Source organism: Kwoniella botswanensis, chromosome 1, assembly GCF_036426115.1.
Source record: "Kwoniella botswanensis chromosome 1, complete sequence".
Taxonomy (NCBI): Eukaryota; Fungi; Basidiomycota; class Tremellomycetes; order Tremellales; family Cryptococcaceae; genus Kwoniella; species Kwoniella botswanensis.
In genome coordinates, this window is record NC_088599.1 from 17358224 (window position 1) to 17377088 (window position 18865).

At 44.5% G+C, this 18865-nt stretch overlaps 7 protein-coding genes across 7 annotated transcripts; 4 read left to right on the plus strand and 3 right to left on the minus strand.

Annotated features, from left to right (window-relative positions):
- Positions 1 to 3113, minus strand: L199_006572 (uncharacterized protein; the record flags this gene model as incomplete). The annotated part of the gene is made up of 9 exons (XM_064892271.1): positions 1 to 249; positions 319 to 352; positions 415 to 626; positions 706 to 964; positions 1042 to 1099; positions 1191 to 1341; positions 1522 to 1683; positions 1833 to 2265; positions 2395 to 3113. The coding sequence occupies 9 exons, from the start codon at positions 3111 to 3113 to the stop codon at positions 1 to 3; spliced, it is 2277 nt and encodes a 758-aa protein (XP_064748343.1).
- Positions 3114 to 5300: 2187 nt separating this feature from the next.
- L199_006573 (uncharacterized protein) lies at positions 5301 to 7373 on the plus strand (the record flags this gene model as incomplete). The annotated part of the gene is made up of 9 exons (XM_064892272.1): positions 5301 to 5477; positions 5563 to 5617; positions 5766 to 5976; positions 6092 to 6123; positions 6191 to 6313; positions 6402 to 6561; positions 6668 to 6970; positions 7051 to 7120; positions 7191 to 7373. 9 exons carry the CDS (start codon positions 5301 to 5303, stop codon positions 7371 to 7373), a joined length of 1314 nt encoding a protein of 437 aa, XP_064748344.1.
- A 509-nt stretch (positions 7374 to 7882) lies between these two features.
- Positions 7883 to 9863, plus strand: L199_006574 (uncharacterized protein; the record flags this gene model as incomplete). Its single annotated transcript, XM_064892273.1, has 8 exons — positions 7883 to 8069; positions 8150 to 8254; positions 8328 to 8400; positions 8498 to 8675; positions 8815 to 9243; positions 9323 to 9371; positions 9453 to 9695; positions 9775 to 9863. 8 exons carry the CDS (start codon positions 7883 to 7885, stop codon positions 9861 to 9863), a joined length of 1353 nt encoding a protein of 450 aa, XP_064748345.1.
- A 379-nt stretch (positions 9864 to 10242) lies between these two features.
- Positions 10243 to 11225, minus strand: L199_006575 (uncharacterized protein; the record flags this gene model as incomplete). The annotated part of the gene is made up of 4 exons (XM_064892274.1): positions 10243 to 10303; positions 10462 to 10625; positions 10786 to 10827; positions 10893 to 11225. 4 exons carry the CDS (start codon positions 11223 to 11225, stop codon positions 10243 to 10245), a joined length of 600 nt encoding a protein of 199 aa, XP_064748346.1.
- Positions 11226 to 11573: 348 nt separating this feature from the next.
- Positions 11574 to 12720, plus strand: L199_006576 (uncharacterized protein; the record flags this gene model as incomplete). Its single annotated transcript, XM_064892275.1, has 6 exons — positions 11574 to 11651; positions 11748 to 11841; positions 11932 to 12319; positions 12388 to 12443; positions 12519 to 12547; positions 12655 to 12720. 6 exons carry the CDS (start codon positions 11574 to 11576, stop codon positions 12718 to 12720), a joined length of 711 nt encoding a protein of 236 aa, XP_064748347.1.
- A 199-nt stretch (positions 12721 to 12919) lies between these two features.
- L199_006577 (uncharacterized protein) lies at positions 12920 to 16726 on the minus strand (the record flags this gene model as incomplete). Its single annotated transcript, XM_064892276.1, has 22 exons — positions 12920 to 13057; positions 13157 to 13264; positions 13334 to 13396; positions 13480 to 13597; positions 13663 to 13772; positions 13841 to 13903; positions 13965 to 14026; positions 14083 to 14128; positions 14201 to 14485; positions 14601 to 14796; positions 14869 to 15045; positions 15102 to 15174; positions 15251 to 15329; positions 15378 to 15384; positions 15448 to 15537; positions 15603 to 15675; positions 15744 to 15929; positions 15988 to 16013; positions 16073 to 16098; positions 16161 to 16309; positions 16383 to 16476; positions 16541 to 16726. The coding sequence occupies 22 exons, from the start codon at positions 16724 to 16726 to the stop codon at positions 12920 to 12922; spliced, it is 2355 nt and encodes a 784-aa protein (XP_064748348.1).
- A 402-nt stretch (positions 16727 to 17128) lies between these two features.
- Positions 17129 to 18294, plus strand: L199_006578 (uncharacterized protein; the record flags this gene model as incomplete). The annotated part of the gene is made up of 3 exons (XM_064892277.1): positions 17129 to 17336; positions 17513 to 18081; positions 18196 to 18294. 3 exons carry the CDS (start codon positions 17129 to 17131, stop codon positions 18292 to 18294), a joined length of 876 nt encoding a protein of 291 aa, XP_064748349.1.
- Positions 18295 to 18865: the final 571 nt, after the last annotated feature.

Consider the following 18865-nt stretch of genomic DNA (forward strand, 5'->3'; position numbering starts at 1 on the left):
CTACTTTGGTGTTAATCCAGCTGGCATCCTCAAAACGATCTTCGGTTGTTTCCCACCTGAACCTGAACCTGTACTTTGTGGTTTTTCATTACCGTGAGTAGGTGTCGAAGGTGTAGGGAAAGGATCGTTCATCGGTCGATCATTCTGTGGCTGTTCTGGCTCGGGGTTGATACCATTATTTTGCGATTCAGGTTGTGGTTCAAGTAATGATAATACGAGATTGGCAGCTTCTACATCTTCTTCGGATGGCTATGAATCATGACAAAGTCAGTTCGAGATCGCTTAAATGATCGCAGGTATAACAGTAATCGAACTTACATTATTCAAGTGAGCATTAGGTTTCAGTGTACCGCTATCCCACCGCGAACCTCACATATCAGCAAAAGCCTCAAATGAACGTGAACTATCACATACCCATTCTTTTGGACTTTCTCCCAGAAGTCCAACCTGATGATCCTCTCGGGAACTCTGAATTTCTTACGATTGATGACCAGATCTTCGTAATCCAATGGCGGACCTTTAGGAGGATCTGGTTCAGGTATGACCACAATATTACCGTTATTGGGTTGATGGCGCTGATCGATATCGACAGTTTCAAGATCATTTCGAACGGTTCTTCGTCGTGGCTAGAAAATTGAGAATGTTGGATGTCATATTAGCTAATGCACATCACTCAGGAAGTAGGAAAGGAAATGCACCACTTACCAAAGCTTGTTCAGCATGATTGGGACACATCCATTTCCTACCTGAATTAGGCATTGACGATAATGGTGGATCCAGACAATCCAAATGCCAAGATAATGTACAATAATCACACGAAACTATTTGTCTCCAAGCCGATTCAGGATCAGTAGTGAGAGAATGATTGGGCAAAGATGATCCACCACAGACGTAGCATGCGATAGGCTTGTTCTTGCCATCTCGAGTTTTGAATGGATCACGGTCTTCTTGAAAACCTTTGCGACTATTTGTTAAAATGACGATCTAGAATCAGTACAAGGTGTTTTCTGCACTAAGGGAAACAGTTTGTCTATGACTCACTCATATTTGGTTCGAGCTTCTTCGGCATCAACGTACTCTCCCCTTGGAGCTGTGCCGACTGTTCGTGATGTTGCATATCAGCCTTCATTCCTGTATCGTATATGTACTGATAAGGGTATTTGGTCACGTCAAGGAAAGAGTGAACTCACCACCTGCAAAGTATGTCCTCAAAGTGGCCGGTAACCGGAATTGACAAGGGTTCTCTTCGTCCACCTTTTTACTCAATTGCTTGAAGACCATTGGAATGGGTTTCAACTCCTTTTCTTTGGTCGGTGAAGCGGTCTCGCGCGTTTCCTTCAGCTAAGGTCACATCATCACTGGTCAGTATACAGCACTTTCAAAACGGATGATTGACTCATGACTTCTTATGAGAATGAAGAAGAAATATATTGCTGAAGGTCCACTACATCCTTTGTGCGTATGCTCCCGACTGATAACATTCGAACTCAAATCTAGTTGAAAGCCGTAAAATCCACTTACCCTTTCAGCTCTGCATTTCTTACAATACCAAGTCTCTTCATCTGGCAATTCGTCGATCCGTAGAGGTGGTTCTAGACACATGAAATGGAATGATCGGGGACATCCATCGCAGCATAAAAATCTGCCTATACCTCTACATGCAGAACAAAAATCTTGATTTGGCTAGGGTAGATCGACGAGTGATGTCAGCTCAAGAAAAAATTGCTGTTCTGATGTCGACATATTCGCACAATCATGAATTTTGAGTGAAGAGAGAAGATAAAGGACATGTGCAACGTGATCGGTTGGTAAAGAGGCAATAAAACACTCACCACATCGACATCGGCTTTTCCTTTTCCCTTCTTCTTACCCCCTGTCCCCTGTCCAGTAGCCGTCCCATTCCCAGCTCCACTATTATTGGCCTTATCTGCTGTTCTGGGTGTTCCACCAACTCTCACATCTTTACCACTTGCCGATACACCCGTTCTCTCACCTCCGTCTCTTCTCTGACCCGGTGCTGCCCTAGACCTCAAGCGAGATTCGAACCCTGCCGCAGCCTCTTTCCTGATCGCATCTGCGTCTACTATATCAGTGGGGATGGCAGAGGTCTGTAAAGCCTCGGGAAGTTGTTCGGACGGAGGGGGAGGAGCGAAAATTGATAATGCACCGTTGGGATTGGAGTTGGAAGGTCCAGGTGATCCGGTTAAGGGGGTTCCATTGGGTGATGGACGACCGCGTGTCGGACGGGAGTTGGATAAAGATACTCTGCGAATATCAAGCCGTATGAGCATATGCATGCAGGATGCATGAGGGAAAATGAGAAGTATGGATTAGATGAGGTGTGATGAGGAAGACGATGATCATGATGGATGAAAACGTTGGTGCCACACTCACTCTGCCCTTCTTTTCTTTTTCGAACCTTCCCCTTCACCTTCTCCTGGTGCTGATGCATCCCCAACTAAATCCGGCGTACTATCTCTACTATCCTGATCACCGCCTGCACCTGATCCACTAGCTATTGCCTGTTGTGGAGTCGAAGCTGAAGCTGATGTCGACCCGCTCGGACCAGCAGGTGGCATACGAAATACCAGACTTATCCCTTTGGTAGTCATCAATGGCGGTGGGGGAATCCTCTTCCTACCTCTTTTCTTGGGTCCGCTCTGCGTCTGTGGCTGTGGTTGCGCAGTAGGTACAGGTGTAGCACTAGCATTGGAGTTGGTATCTACCGGAGGTACAGAAGATGTGTTGGGAGTCGTCAATATATCCTGTTGATTATCAACCGTAGTAGCAGTATGCGAAAGCTGCGGTATTGGTGTCTCTTCATCATTCTCATTCTGCGGCGCTTTCGCTTTGGCTTCTGCCTCTTTCATCTTCCAGTATCCATCTTTCGCACTCCTCTTTGATCTATCCGAAAGCGGTGTCTGCGTCTGAGCTAGATGTTCTGAAGATGGTCCGGCTGTATGTGATGGTGTGGTATTTGGTGCTACGGTGGCGGGTGAACGGGAGTGTGAATGGGAATGTGTACTGGATTCTTCTGGTGGCGGTTCATCTTCACTACGCCGTGCAGGTGGAGGCGTAGGCGTAGCTATGGATGTGGGGGTATCCACATCCATTATGGATGTATGAATGGGAACGATCAAGCTGTTCACTGGTGTTGGATTTTGTCCAAGATGATTTGTTGTATAATGCGCGGCGAACAATTGTTATTGGACGTATGTGTGGATGTGGCGTTGAATTTGGTAGGGTAATGGCGGAAGTGGGTTTAAGTCTATTTTTCATGGGATGATATCTAAATTGGGATGATCACTCTTTGAAAGGTCATCCCAAGGCTATCAATGAACTGTATAGAGTGGAGTTGATTGTTGCTCTTATTCCCAGAGAGAATTGAAATTGACGAGTGGTATATGTAGGAGATAGATTCGGATTGGAAAGTGGGTTAGATAGAAAAGTGAAAGAACGAGTGGGTGAGTATGCAATACAATTGCAGTTGGTTTTGGTTTTAGTTGGTGACGAAAGAAAACCGATCCATTCGAAAGTGCCACATTGGCATCTGGACCAACCCAACTTAACCGGGATGCGACACATCACACACACACATCATCCTCACTATTTCCTATATATCCTTAACTTTGCTCGGCGGTTCCCCTGACGCCGCAAGATTGGCACTTCCAATCCTCATTCTGAAGCAAGAGCAAGGGGTGAAATCAATCATTGACTACCATTCAAGGCTGTGTATGAGATGCAAAGCGCATGGCATCAACAGTGGTTTCTCCCGGTCGGTCGGGCAAGCTTCCACAGAACCTGCACCATGGGTTGACTCATCATTACTGTACGACCAACCTGAAATCTAAACTACAATTTTGTTGCGCCTTTATACCGTCTGCATCGTCGAATCTCACTTGAGCATCATCCATGCAGCAATATTGTGCCTCATCACAATACAATGCATGAGCAATGGCTTTAGCCAGATAGCATGATAGAAATGCATAATGATATAAATCTATAAATGTTTGCCCCTCTTCGACCCATCTCCCCACCAGTTTCTTTTAACAAAACCAAAGGAGACGGGAGATACGTGAGCTTTGAATTGTCACATCCTGTCTTTCTCCCCTTCTTTCGCCCAATCCAAGGTCGACTACCAGATAGACTATCGACCCATGTTGAAAAGCCAGAAGGCGACGTAGAAAGAGAAGAAAAGAAGGTTGCGTAGGTTGAAATTTTCTAGTGCTGGCATAGCAGCACTACCATTCAAGAGGGGATGTATCGTGCGTGGCATAAAGTGGAACCTGGATCTGATTTAGCGCAACGGAGTTATGAGAACGACCATCTCATGTGGCACTCTTGCCACTTTGCTTGAAATGAATTAGACCAGGAACATTCCAGCAATGTGAGGGCGACGGGGATCGACGTGTACAAGTTACCTCACCCCTATGATGTGATGCTGATCTACTGCATCACCCCCTTTGAGACAATTCGCTAGCAGCCGCTAACGTCCATCAAGCACGACATAAGACATCATGTATCTATAGAGCTAAGCTTATTAAACTAATCCACCTTGCCTGCATGTCATGGTGCTTTCGACAAATTACTCGGCGAGAATCGGATTCTTTACGTGACTATGATGGAGACCCCCCGCCCTGCCCTCGTTAAGGGAAACAAGTCAGGAAGAGTTTTTATCAAATCGGTCTTCCGAGCTGATTTGCAACTACATCAAGGTTTATCTTTGCCCGTCGTCCGAGGTTGTACTTGCGTTTTGAACTTGCCGTAGGGATAGTGCTTGTGCTTGGCAAGTTGGAGGTATTTCCAGATTGGTTTACAGGAGAGCGTCCCCAGCTCAAGTCTAGACTTGCAGGCTTCTTGTTGCTCTCAAATGACACATTGAATAACATAAGAGAAGTACGGCCGATGCAATGCAACATGCATTCAGTTTGAACGTGGGTGATCTACAGACAAAGGAGTACCTTTGCTTTCCCAAGCACGCCACGCAATGCAATGCAATGCAACGCGAAGCACACGACCATCTTATGACAGAAAAAGAAAAAATCTCGGTGATGCGATATCATGTCAAAAATGAAATGTCGAGAAATGGTGTGATTGAATTTCCTGACCAATCTATTTCCCTTAATCCATCACTCTGCTTGCTTCATAATTTCCATGCAGTCCACATCGTTCATAGAGATAGATATATAATGAGATGCATGGGTTTTTCGTTTTCCCCTTCTTCCTTGCCTTTCATCCATAAACAAAAAAGTCTTTTATTGCTTACTTCATCAACCAGAATAAATTAGAAGTCAAGAAAGATGACCGCTATCACGATAACATCAACAGAGATTCTCGACCAAGTACCAATCGGTACACTGAAATTGAACGGTCAGCCTAAAGATAAAGTGGCCAAAGCTCAAGATGACGAACACGATAGTGGTCATTCGACCGAAGAGGATGATGAGGTTGTTGTAGTCGATCCGTACAATTATGTTGTGAGTTCTGGCTTCATTGTGGGGTTAGAGTGTTAGAGACGCAACATAACATGCTTATTTTCGCTTTTGGTCTTGGTTCGCTTAGGGAGAGACATTCGGTTCTGGACCAGGAGAAAATTACCCTTATGCTGAATTCCTTCGTAAGTCCTTCTTCTGATCGTCTGCATCCTCACCCTCGTAGAACGTCTGAGATGTATTGGGATTGAGTCCATACATGATAAGATATAAAAGAAGGACAAACAAAAACTAACGATGGAGTGAATTTTTTTCCTTGGTCGCGTGACACAGCTCATAATCCCGACCGAACCGAATCCGATCCCCCCTTACCTCACTTCGATATCCAAGATAGAGGATTGAAAGCCCATCCCAATGCAGCAAGATTGAGAGCGTTCGTAGAGGCCCGAGGAGGAAAAGTCAGAGATCAATTGGTCGCTGTCGGAACTGTTATTGAAGGTGATATCAAGTTGGAAGAACTGGGTGAGGAGGAGAAAGATGATTTGTGAGTATGAGATTTTCACCCTTGTCTTGTCTCTAGGAACAGATATAGTGACAGAAAGATGGAGGAAGAAGTGGTCAGTGGATTTATATGCTGATTGTTTGGCGCTGCATTGTAGAGCCCTTCTGGTTGCTCAACGAGGAGTCGTTTGTAAGTCACTCGCTTAATCACCTCTATGGCGCTGCTGTATCCAGTCCTGACGAACATATGGACGTAGTCTTCCGAAACCAACACTCCCTCACGATCGAAGCTCAGAGGGATCTTGGTAAACATTTCGGACCATTGCACAAACACGCTACGTACGCTACTCCAAAAAGAGGAGATTTGGATGATGTAGTTGGTGAGTCTCAGCGATTCCAGTGATCGATCTGATAACAGGTCTTCTCATCTCGAACGTGAGCTAACAAGGTGTTTGTTTTCGTATCTAGTCGTCTACGCCGATCACAATTCTCGACCTGATCTTTATGCTTTCTCTCGAGCGGAGCTCTTCCATTCTGATGTCACATACGAAGTACAACCTCCTGGAACTACCATCTTGAGATTGTTGACTACTCCTGAAGTCGGTAATGATACTTTGTGGTCATCTGGGTGAGTCGACACTCCGGTCAATCTCATATGCTCACTCTAGCACCGTATATCACTCATTCGACGATATATCAAAGCTAACGTTCCATTTTTTGCTTCTCATCCATAGTTATACTGTCTACTCATCTCTTTCCAAACCAATGCAAAAATACCTTGAATCCCTCTCAGCAATTCACTCAGGATACGATCAAGCTGCTTCTCGAACTGGTATTACCAAAATACCCAGACGTCAACCTATCGAGACAATCCATCCGGTAGTCAGAGTTCACCCTGTAACTGGGATCAAATCCGTCTTCGTCAATCCTGGATTCGTCACGAGACTGGTGGGCGTACCCAAAGCTGAAAGCGATATGATCTTGAACTTCTTGAAGGATCAGTTCGCCCAGCAGACGGATGCTACCGTTCGATGGAGGTAAGTATCAATCTGCCACTTTGTTCAAGCCTTGTAAATGGTATGATAGGCTAATGTCTTGCATTGTTGACGTTGTACAGCTGGAAATCTGGTGATGTAGCTATCTGGGACAACAGGATCGTCAATCATTCAGCTACTTTCGATGCTTACGTGAGTCAAGCCATGAATACTTAAGATATAGTATAGGAGACTGACTGTTTTGGATTTTTGCGCTTAATAGCCATCCCTCCGACATGGTCTTAGAGTAACTCCCCACGCCGAAACTCCAATCTCAGTGGAAGAGTACGAATCTACCACTGGTCAAAAGGCTAAAGACTGGTTGGAAGAGAGACATAGATCTTTGGGTATCAAACCTCTCGCAAGGGATGATGGCAAGACCAAGAAGAGGGCTTTCCGGGATTAATCGACCATATTATGAGAGTAGGAAAGAGATGAAAGAAAGGGATGGACATCACAGCCAAAAGTTGTAACAAATGTAAAACGCTCAACCGCTTCGATTAGTAGACAAGTGGAAGGAAGTGAGCAACTATTGTAAAAAAGAGGATTCAACACCTCATATCATCACCACATACGAAAATAATGATTTTCCCAAAAGGTTTTGTATATATGATTATAATAATAAAAATTGATATTGTGGACGGTATCTGTGGTATATACTCTATACTATTACACATTCATGCATGTGATACCTTGTGGACGACGATGCATTTCACTCATGGACGGCGTTGAGACGTTGATTGAGACAGCCAGGCCGTTTGGGAGGAATCGCTTCCGACGGAACCTTCAACAAACAGATCAACAACATGACGTTTGGCTTGGGATCCTCCCTTCGCAAAACACATACTAGCGCAGTACAATCTAGTAGGATTACTTTCCCTAGATCAATTTTATCGCTCTCTACTATCACTCACGATGGAAGTTCCCACAGCATTGTCGGATCCTCCTGCGTATCTCGCCCTATCAAAATTCAATCGGCGACTCAAACGATGTCCACGGACCAACCTCTCAGTGACGTTCTCGGATATAGGGGATGAAAATGGTATACCTCTGCTTTACTTACTTCCGAGTGGGTGTAGCCGGTGGATTGCAGCTCCTATGGGTGGGTCCCGAGTCTCTCGGTGCGGCATCAGATCGGCGAAAGGGTGTTCATAGCGTTGACGCAGAATGTTATTTGTACAGATCCACTCTTGAAAGCGTATGGGGTACGAATGATAGTGGTTGATAGACCAGGGTGCGGAGGGACTAATGAAGTCCCTTTAGGCGAAAGGATCGATCGATCATGTGGTGAATGATTCTCTACTAGCGATCGGCGAAGGATGAACGAACCTCCAAGCTGACCATACGGCATGAATGACAGAGATGATCGTGTCGGTTTTGGAGCATTTGAATATAAAACCAACGAACATACTAGCTTCTTCAGCCGGGATATAGTGAGCCCATCTAACAATGTCGATTTATCAAAATCAGATTTCTGTTGTTCTTTTTTATTTACGCTTTACTTGTGCTGATTGTGTCTATCCCTTTCAGTTACGCTCTTACACTCCTGACCCGACATCCATCAGCATTCTCAACGGGCCTTAACCCTCCTCCGAGGTTGTTCCTCATCGCACCCTGGAGTCCATTGTTGCCTGTTGATCATCCGGATTACTGGCCTTTCAGATGGGATTGGATACCTAGTCCGTTGATTGCGACTCAGCATCTGACTGTGAGTAATTAGTCTTCCTACAGTAAAAAGAAGGATAGAGACCTATGGTGGTGGTACAATTCGTTCTGCTGTGCCAGATGTGCACTGAGGGCAAACATGGAAACCTTGCTGATGGACGATTTTCTTCCTCGTATCTTAGACTCCTCATTTGATCAAAGCCGCTACACAAGCTCAGAAAGCTTATGATACAGGCATAAAAGTGTTCAACAACAGTAAATCGATAGCGCTAAAATGGTTCAAGTCAATAACTGAAGATCCCAATTCGCCATCCTCGACAGCAACTACAACCTCAAGTCTGACTCCGACTCCGATCTCTTCCACTACGAATACCAGCACACCTTCAAATGTAGGAACGAATGAGAATGGTGGTAATGGTGATATCGCTAAATCCGCCAGTGATATGTTGAATAATATCAGAGGGTCAAACACAGCCAAGCCCTCGGTGGGCGAAGGTACGGATATACCTGATCTTACGGAAACTACCCCTATGGAGAATGAAGAAGAAAAAGATGATGCATCTCAGCCTAAGAGTAGGTTATGGGGTAAATGCGAATGTTGTGTAGCTTGTGTGAGCTCTCCAATCTTTACGCTTTTATTGTTTGTCAAATGATAAAGCACTGATCTTGTTTCTCGAAAATCTTTGACAGCTGACCAGCTCATATATGAGTGCGGAGAATGGGCAAGGAATAGGACAAGGTAGGTGACACTTTCTCACTGATGCTGACCAAGAGTTTTCGAAACGGCTCAAAGGGTTTAAGCTAACATAGTCGATTGTAGAGCACCTTATATGCCTAAATAGAGGTTCAGAAGATACAGGCTCCGAATGGCTGAGACGCACCGTCAAAGATCTAGCAGATACAATCGAATTTGCACAGTTGGAGAATACTCCTCTTGCCAAACCAAGTCATCCGGACGACGATCAGGATGGAAAAGGTAGGAACAAGAGGAAAGTACCGTATCCAATAGAAATTGACGTTTGGTGGGGATGGTTGGATGATATGGTATTGAGGAAGGGACAATGTCAGTGACGTATCGACTTAACTTCGGGGCAGTAAGAGGAGGGATGAAAGGCTGATATTATGTGAACGCATGATAATAGTGTATTTCAACAAGATACTTGACGCTTATCCCGATACGATAAAGCTGACGATTCATGATGTCGAAGATGGAGATCATACGGATTTGTGAGTGAACCTATTATACCGTCGATATAGTGAGCCTGTTTGACCGATAAACGGTGAGCAGATTATCGAGGTCCGAAGGTATACATCAAGTATTATCAATAATGCAATCGCAGATATCTATATGAATGCACAGCACTTTCACCTGATTTGCTGAACTCACAACGCAAGTCTGAAGAGTAAAGCCACAGGGTGCAAGACGGAATATGCAGAAAGTTTTTGGTGAATGATCATGGATCGGAGTTTCTGCATGGTCTGGGTATTGGACACTTGGACACTTGATCCATCATTGTAATTCTCTATATCTACTATATATACAAATAGTTTGTTGTTGTACTGTACAGCATATTTTCGTACCTATGGATATCTTTTTATCTATTATAGGATTAAGATAGGTATTTCTGTACATCCTTCTTGACAAGAGCGTTCTCCAGCCAATCCGCGTCTCTGTAGAAACGTTGTGTATTCAAGATTAGCTATCTTCATCACATAAATGATACATATGCACCAGAACGGATCAGAAGGGATTCCGTCAATCGCAGAGACTCCACCAGACTGGAATTGTATATGATCTGTTCAAGCGGAGGTTCAGATAGTAAACTCACGGGTCTTCCAGATTATCATCGAAATCTCTTATATTCCTATGTATCTTTTTGGCTCTCACGATTTGCAGTAATTTAGATGGCAGATCTGTTGAAGACGATTTTATAGTGAACGATTCTGAGGAAGGGAGGGGTTTGAAGGTTGTTGATGAGGTGGGTATATATGGCTGGTCGAGGATAATTATCAGTTATTGTCCTGCTGCTAATCGCTAATCTCATTGCGCCGGTCGTATGAGCGCGAATGGGAATATTGAGCAGAGCATTCTTTCAAAGGGACATGTGTATGGAAATGAATAGGTGGAGATGTGAGAGAAGATGTTCACTTACTATATATGCGAATTGACCTTTTGATAATTTATCATTATCCAGCTATCACATATAACACCCCGTCAGCATATTCCCATCCCAGACCCCATAGTATACGTTTGACTTACTACCAGACCGAAGACATTTTCGAGCTTCTCTCTCAAAGCACCCAATATCCTTTCTCCAACTCTGCCCAACCCCTCACCAAGCTCTCTAGCAATATATATACCGACTATCCTCTTATTCCTCAACTTGCAGTATTCCTCGACTAGCGATAGGGACACTTCGGTGATGGGCGATAGAGTCGTGTGGGTATGTATGAGTGGTATAGCCTCATCTATCTCCGTTTGATTGGGGGGAGACAGGAAGATACCTAAGACTGTTGAGGAAGGGTGGGCGGCTGCATGGAGGATTGGAAGGGAATAAGATAAGGGTGTGAGGATATACTGAGGGGATGTCATTGTGAGATGTACCGCGCGTGCTCTGCTGAGGTAGAGAAGCGATGGTGTGTGGTTCTTACAAATCCACAAAAGGTGCTGTAAGGTATGAATGCGTTTTAGCACCTCATCGATAGTTGCAGGTGTTCGTCGTTGAACCGGTGAAGGGGGAGATGTGTTGGAGGTATCACGTGACGCACAGGCTGTTGTGCTGGTTAATGCTCAAGTCTATCGAAGCATTGCAACAGCGAATGTCAAGGTCATTGATAGTCGAGCTGCACATCGTCGAGCCATCTACATCAAACGAAAAAGGCGAAAAGGAGCGTAAATCACGGATCTAGCAACAGATCACCTTCCGAAACCGAGTAAACAATGTCGATCATACGCCCGTTCGACCCTACAGATATACTGAGATTCAACAACGTCAACTCAGATGCCTGGACAGCTACGGTGAGTACCGGGGGACTACATCCTCACCATCATTGTGTTGATCATGTACAGTAAGCTGAATTGATACTTATCGTGGATTGTATTCCGTAACAAAAGTATCATAATGGATACTACGCCAGCTATACAGCCCAATGGCCAGATTTCTGCGTCACTGTAGAAGGGGCATTTGACGATACAATAAAAGCTTATAGTAAGTACATCTCATTTCCATTGCTACTTCGCACACACAAGTCTACATCAACCAAGAGGTAGAGGTGCCGATGCTTATTCCATTGATCAGTGATAGCGAAACATGAGCCTCCCGCGCCTGATCCACAGCACCACGGACATCTCACGGCATTATCTATCTCACCTGAATATCGATCATTGGGCTTGGCGAGGGTATTGATGAATCTCCTAGAGAGTCTTTCGGGTCCTAATCCTAGGACACATGATCATTCGAATTGTGGTGGACATCATGGACATGATCATTCTCACAACCACGATAACTCGCATTCACACCATGATCATGACCATCCACATGATCATGATCATGGGTCAGATAGTGAAGAGGGCAATATAGACGCTGTGGACGCATGGTTCGTGGACCTTTTCGTGAGATGTAACAATACAAGAGCTATAGAGATGTATGAGAAGATGGGGTATAGTGTCTATAGAAGAGTGGTAGAGTAAGTCAAACTCAGCTTTACGCCTGAATAAGACTAACTGCAGGCTGATCTCGTATGTTCTGGACTAGCTATTATCATGGAATGGAAGGTATAGGTTCGGCAAGAGATGAATTAGATGGATTCGGTGAGTGCACTCTATTTCCACTATCATAGCAAGACATAGGATGAGTAAAATCTTTGCGCTCATGATATGTCGTAGACATGAGAAAATCGATGCCTAAAGATACAGTGAGTGCTGAAACCTATCTGATTTTTGCACTTCCATACAATTACTTGCCACCTATGAATAAAACATAACTTGGCTGGTTTCGCTGATATTTGCATGATCTAATCAGACCAAACGACATGTCCGCTCGAACGGCAAGGATATCCTAGTCTCACCTGACCAAGTGTGGGCTTAGTAAATTGGAGGATCACATTAGTTCCTGACGTCTAGGAAAACTATCAGTTGTAATGATTTTAACGACATGTATACGCCGACTATCGCGAACTATCGAATGGATACTACAATATGTTTTACATGTCAACACGTATACACAGCACGATACTAAATCATTATTATGCAAGCTGCTGGATCGATCCAATAGATGGCAAAGCGAATCAATAGGATGAATCGATCTCAATGGTCAATTTCGAAGGCAGCTCCCTCGAACTATTGCCAACTCTGAAAGTGAAAGTACCTCTGGGTATCTTCCAGAGCTGTTTCTTCACATCCCAAACTGATAAATCCTTCTTGCGCTATTCGAAACCAAGATGTCGAATCATCAGCTTATTCCCCTTGGCGGAACCTGATGGAGAAAGAAGTTTCTTATCAGGAGACAATGCGTCATAACTTACTAAAGGGAAATCCACAGTGCCCATCTGTCCTACCTCAAGGTATTTCTTTGCATACCCTCTAAGATGCTTCGGCGGTTGTTCGACTTCGCTTCTCGGGAATGACATATACTGATCAATAGCGAGTATCAGTTTCTCAATCTTAGTCATAAGAGACCTTCTCGAGGGAGCTGGACTCACAAGCTGAGCTACCTCTGCTCCAGGAGTTTTACCAATGTTCGTGATATTCACTCTAGCGACGAACTGATTGAAGAAATTGTCATGATCAACCATCGCTGACATTCCCTGGATATCCGGGACATCCAGAGATACAGTATCCGACTTACTAAAGTATCATACAATCCTCTCGTTCCCTCATATCTCTCATTCGTCCTCTGTACGGTATCTCTGTCCTTCTCGTATCTCTCCTCGATGTCAAATCCGGAAAATTCGAACTTCGTATAGCTAACAACCTCAGGAATCAGCTTATAGCGTATCTTACCGATCTCTGCGTATCGAAGCTTATTCACCTCAGCCCATATCCGAATTCATATCTTGGTGTGATATTACGCTTGTCAAACCATTTATAGTCTATTGCCAAACCTTCCGTGAATTTGGCAATAGGATATGCACCCTTACCCTATAATTGATGATCGTGATAGATCAACAATCTATCCCATGTTTGACTGTTGACAAAGATTGACATACCATATCCCTCACTATATTATCCTTTGGCCAATCGTGGGGCGACTTACCCATAGTAAAAGGCAGCTATTGTTTCGCGTCAGCTTTTTTACCGTTTCTGCCCAACTTATGAAGCGACCATTCTCACTTTTGCAGAAGGATTGATATCGCCCCATAAAATATCTACCAAGGCATTTCCCGTTTCTTGACCTATCCAATTGATCAGTCATACGTACGATAGAGATTCGATGCCTGACTTAGCTTACCGGGATATCCAGCAAACAACACTGCCCCAATTTTAGGTAGGTCAATCTATCATGAATAAGAACTATCATCAGATCGCCGCCTTGTGTGGGCATTTATTTCGTGAAACGGAGGACTCACCCAATTCTCGACGATGACCTGGCCTCCTGCGTGTAGTATCACTACGACCTCCCCTGCACAATTCTTTTCAACCTGCTTGATCAATTCCTGGCCACCTTTATCTAATCTAAGGTGCTCCCGGTCCCATCCTTCCACTAAGAACAACGAGACGAAAACCAAACAAATCTCAGATTGGTAGGCTACCCATCCTATGGATCCAAAATGGGCCGGATCGTCCCGTAAGACATGATCGACTCGGATACCTTGTTGGCGTGCTTTCAGAGTAATAGCTTCTATCGGTGCGGCCTATGTTTCAAATGATTCAGTTTTCACATTCGGGGTTACGCAGAAGGACAAGCGGGGAAAGAAGGAAGAGGGGATATAGATATAATCCAATGCTATATACGAGAATTAGACTCACAATATAATCTGCATAAGCAGCTCCAGAACCACCGCCAATGGTGACCGTACCATTCCAATACCTTCGTTTGGATCCTACTAAGCAGAACAGATCGGGCCCACAACCACTCAACGTCGACGGGTAATCGGCATCGGTACCGAAAACTCCTATTCTTCTGATCCCTCTAATGGGGAGAATACCCGAGTTTTTGAGCAATCTGAATGACAAAGACTTATTAGCATTCGACCATTGTTTAGTACCAGAGCAATAGTTTCAAAGTATGACATACACCGTAGATTCGGCTGCTACTTTTCTTGCGTACATTGCGTTGTCTTCCCTGACATCACGATGCTCATTCCTGAACATAAGCCCGTTCACTTCTTTCGAATCAGACAAGTCGTATTTCTGGTAGTTCACTTGAGGATAGCCCATATGTTGCTTAGATCCGTACCAAGGTGTAAGTATTCTAAAGACGTATCTTCTCAGCTCCAATGACATTGTATGATGAGCCATCATACTCACCTGTGAACCATATCGTCCAATCTGGATTCTGGTATTGAGCCTTTTTCGATCGCTTTCAGAAGTCTTTGGCCGTCTAATATCAATATCCAGCGGTTTCAGCTTTTTCACAAGCTGGCTGCAAGCATCATAAGATCTGGAAGTTCACCCACAAAAGTATTCGCCGGGCAATTCCATGTCCATTCCTCCTAGAGCTGATTCTACGGTCGAATGAGTAGCTCCGAAATCGCTCTATTCTTACAGCTCAGCATGGGATCGTCTGTGTAAGGCTATACTGACCAGTACACTTCATGATATTAGCTGGATCGAACTTTTTAGTTAACCGTAAAGCTCCCGAGAATGTACTTACAATCCCTTGAAACCCAGCTCACCCTTCAGTATCCTATTCAATGCATCATCACTCTCACAAGCAGCCGTTCCGTTGATCTTGTTGTATGAGCTAGATCTTCAAGTCAGCTATGATATGACTAGCTACTCAAAGTCTGGTGGGCGATGGTAGCTCACCACATCACTGCACCAGTCCCAGCTCTAACAGTCTCGGCGAAAGTAGGTAGATACAATTCTTTCATCGTTTTATCTGTTCATGATTTGGACATCTTAATCAGCTTTCATCAGATTGTTTATACTCAAGTAGAAAACACGTACCATCGACTTCGCTAGATACGTCTCTACAACCGGTCCTACCTCCCTCACCATCAAGGGGTCCATTACAAACCGGTTCCTGCTCGTACAAGATATAGTGCTTCGCGCACGTGATAAGTCCAGAATCCTGCATCCCTCTTACAGTCAGGAAGGAAAGGGTGGAAGAGAGGTAAGGGTCAGGAGTGAAGGCTTTGCATGGTTACAGACATTAGCTGAGTATTGAGCTTCGATTCGAAGGATAGCTTACCTTCCCAATTCCTCCCAGCATACGGTCTATCCCACCGAAGTCAGCGATATTTATCAGCTGGATCGGACTGCACGATCCGACGTACGATCTACCTAGTGGACCTCCGGTAACCTATACTGACAGTAAGTTTTCACACACTCTTCTGATGGGCTGGATGGACGGCACAAGCTTACTGGTCCAAGTTCGACATTTATGCCTTTCCCTCTGAACTCCTTCCCTATCCTTTTCGCTCTCTCTTCTATCAGATCTCGATCAAAGGATGCGGCAGCGGTGAATGCTGAAGCCCACTGAGTGACAAAGTCGGTGTATCTCGGTCCGGCAGCTTCACCCGCCAGAATGTACTCAGTGAGCAATGCAGTTCTCTTGCTGAGTACCATAGCATAAGAGATACTCACGTCCGTCGTTGAAGCATAATCCTGGGATACCCAGTCTAGGGACACCCCCAGAATTAGCTTGACACGGTCCAGTCACTGCTGTGGTGAGGTTTACCTGTAAGCATCAGTCAGTATGTAGCGCTGGAAAGATACCAGCTAGTGAATCTAGGAAAGCTCACTTTCTCTTCCAAGGTCATCTCCTTGGCCACATCTCTCGATCTTTCATATGCCTCATGCCATATTCCACCATCAGTCAGTGGACCGTGATAATGGATTTGATGTGGATGGTGATCTGACAAAGGGACGAGAGAAGAAGGCAAGAAGGCTGAGAGCAAGAGAAGACTGCTTTGGATATATGACCACATTTCCAATCTACTGTAACTTTGAGTTCATCCAGGTGGATATGAGCCAGTGTAGACTAGTCAGAGGTGAACATCAGGTTGCTATGGATGGGGATGAGATCAGATGGGCTGATCTTCCTCTTATCCGTGTTATCTTATCGTCATTTCGTCATACTCGTACCCTCGATGGGATCCATTGGCACGGAGACGTTCTCGATCTCCGACGGAGTTACTCGTCCGTCTACTCCGAAAAGTTGAATTGGCCACTCACCACCGAGATATTTCAGATCATACGAGTACGGTCGATGACAAAGATTAAGATGAAATGAAATGAAAACAAATGTATGATCGCTTCATATGAAAATATACATATACTCGTTTTGATCTTTCTCTTTCACATCTTCATATCACATACAGTATAGCAAAATGTCAAAATCACTCGCCATCAAATCACTCATCACTCCTTCATTATCTCGCACATCCCTCAAACTCGCTCCAATAGCCATCAGGTCATTTGCCAGTTCCTCAAGATGCCGAATCGCCACCTCTTCTTCTGCGTCTGTTGGGATCAGGCTCGGTAGAGGTGTAGAGCTGAGGAAGAAGGATGGAGGATTGGGTGGGATAAGGCAACAACGTGAGTTGTATATCTATATACAAGGGATGTGTTGCTGATCAATCATTGTTGTTTCAATTTCGACTCTCCTATATCGTGATTATATCTTGCTATGTACAACTCAACCATCGGTCACAATATCACCGCTGCCAATTGACTTCTTTGGATCTGACGATCAATTCACTGCTCCAACACAGGTCGTACCATGTTCATCCAAACCGAAACAACCCCTAACGAAGCTTCGTTAAAATTCATCCCAGGAGTTCCAGTGACCAACGGAGGTACTCATGAGTTCCTCGACTTACGATCCGCCTTATCATCTCCTCTAGCAACCAGACTTCTAGGTATAGATGGAGTGACAGGTATATTCTTCGGACCGGATTTCGTAACATGTTCGAAGGACGATTCGTACAATTGGTCGATCCTTAAACCTGAGATATTCGCTATATTAATGGAACATTTCTCATCCGGTGCCTCCCTCTTCAAAGAAGGACATTCGGCAGATCAAGCAGAAGATACCAAGATACTTGATACCGATTCTGAGATCGTGGGCATGATCAAAGAATTGTTAGAGACAAGGGTACGACCTGCGATTCAAGAAGATGGAGGTGATATAGAATATAAAGGTTTTGAAGAAGATACGGGAATAGTAAAGTTAAAATTGAAGGGATCTTGCAGAGGTTGTTCGTCAAGTAGTGTGACGTTGAAGAATGGAATTGAAAGGATGTTGATGCATTATGTACCGGAGGTACAGAGTGTAGAACAGGTGAGTACACCCGCAAAAGTTAACTATCATCGCATCCCACAACTTTCTTTCTTTCTACCCTTAATCATCTTTTCGATCTGCAAATCTAATGCTGATTATCTTTATTCGCTCTAGGTTCTCGACGAAGAAGAACTCATAGCCTTAGAGGAATTCTCAAAGCTAGAAGCCAGGTTGGAAAAGGAGAAGAAAGGTGGTAAACCCGAGTATGTCTAGTCTGATCAGCTTAATGAATGCAACTCCTAAGTAGTCAAGCTGATATTTTATATTTGAGCAGTATGAGTCAATACCTCTCTCACTGATGACCTGTCAGGCCGTTTCAATTTCACTGGGATGAAGTCATCTTGTGGATATAGAAGGTCGTCGTATGCATTATGATGGCCCCCCTTGGAAGAAGATGACAAATAAAGTGTCCTTTCTCCTGTTGTTCGAATCAATGACATCGACGCTTGGCATCATCTCGCTCCCTCATTCTCGGATTTCACATGCTGTTCCGATCTCTACACATCTCCTCTGGTCCTCATCCATGATATGAAACGCATGCATATGGTTTGAGAATGCAGATCATATACACAGCAATCATTGCGAGTACTTACTCGTGATTGGAGGTCTATCGCGGACATGACCGCTTGTTGTTGTTTGCGGTTCCGGCTGTTCGTCAATGTCCAAACGACTCGACCAAACTTACCTGCATCTACGTTCTTTCATATGACTAGACCCTCAACCTTCTCCGACTTCACGCAGCACGAGATCTGACCTTGTATCTCATCTGACAGCCACTGACAGG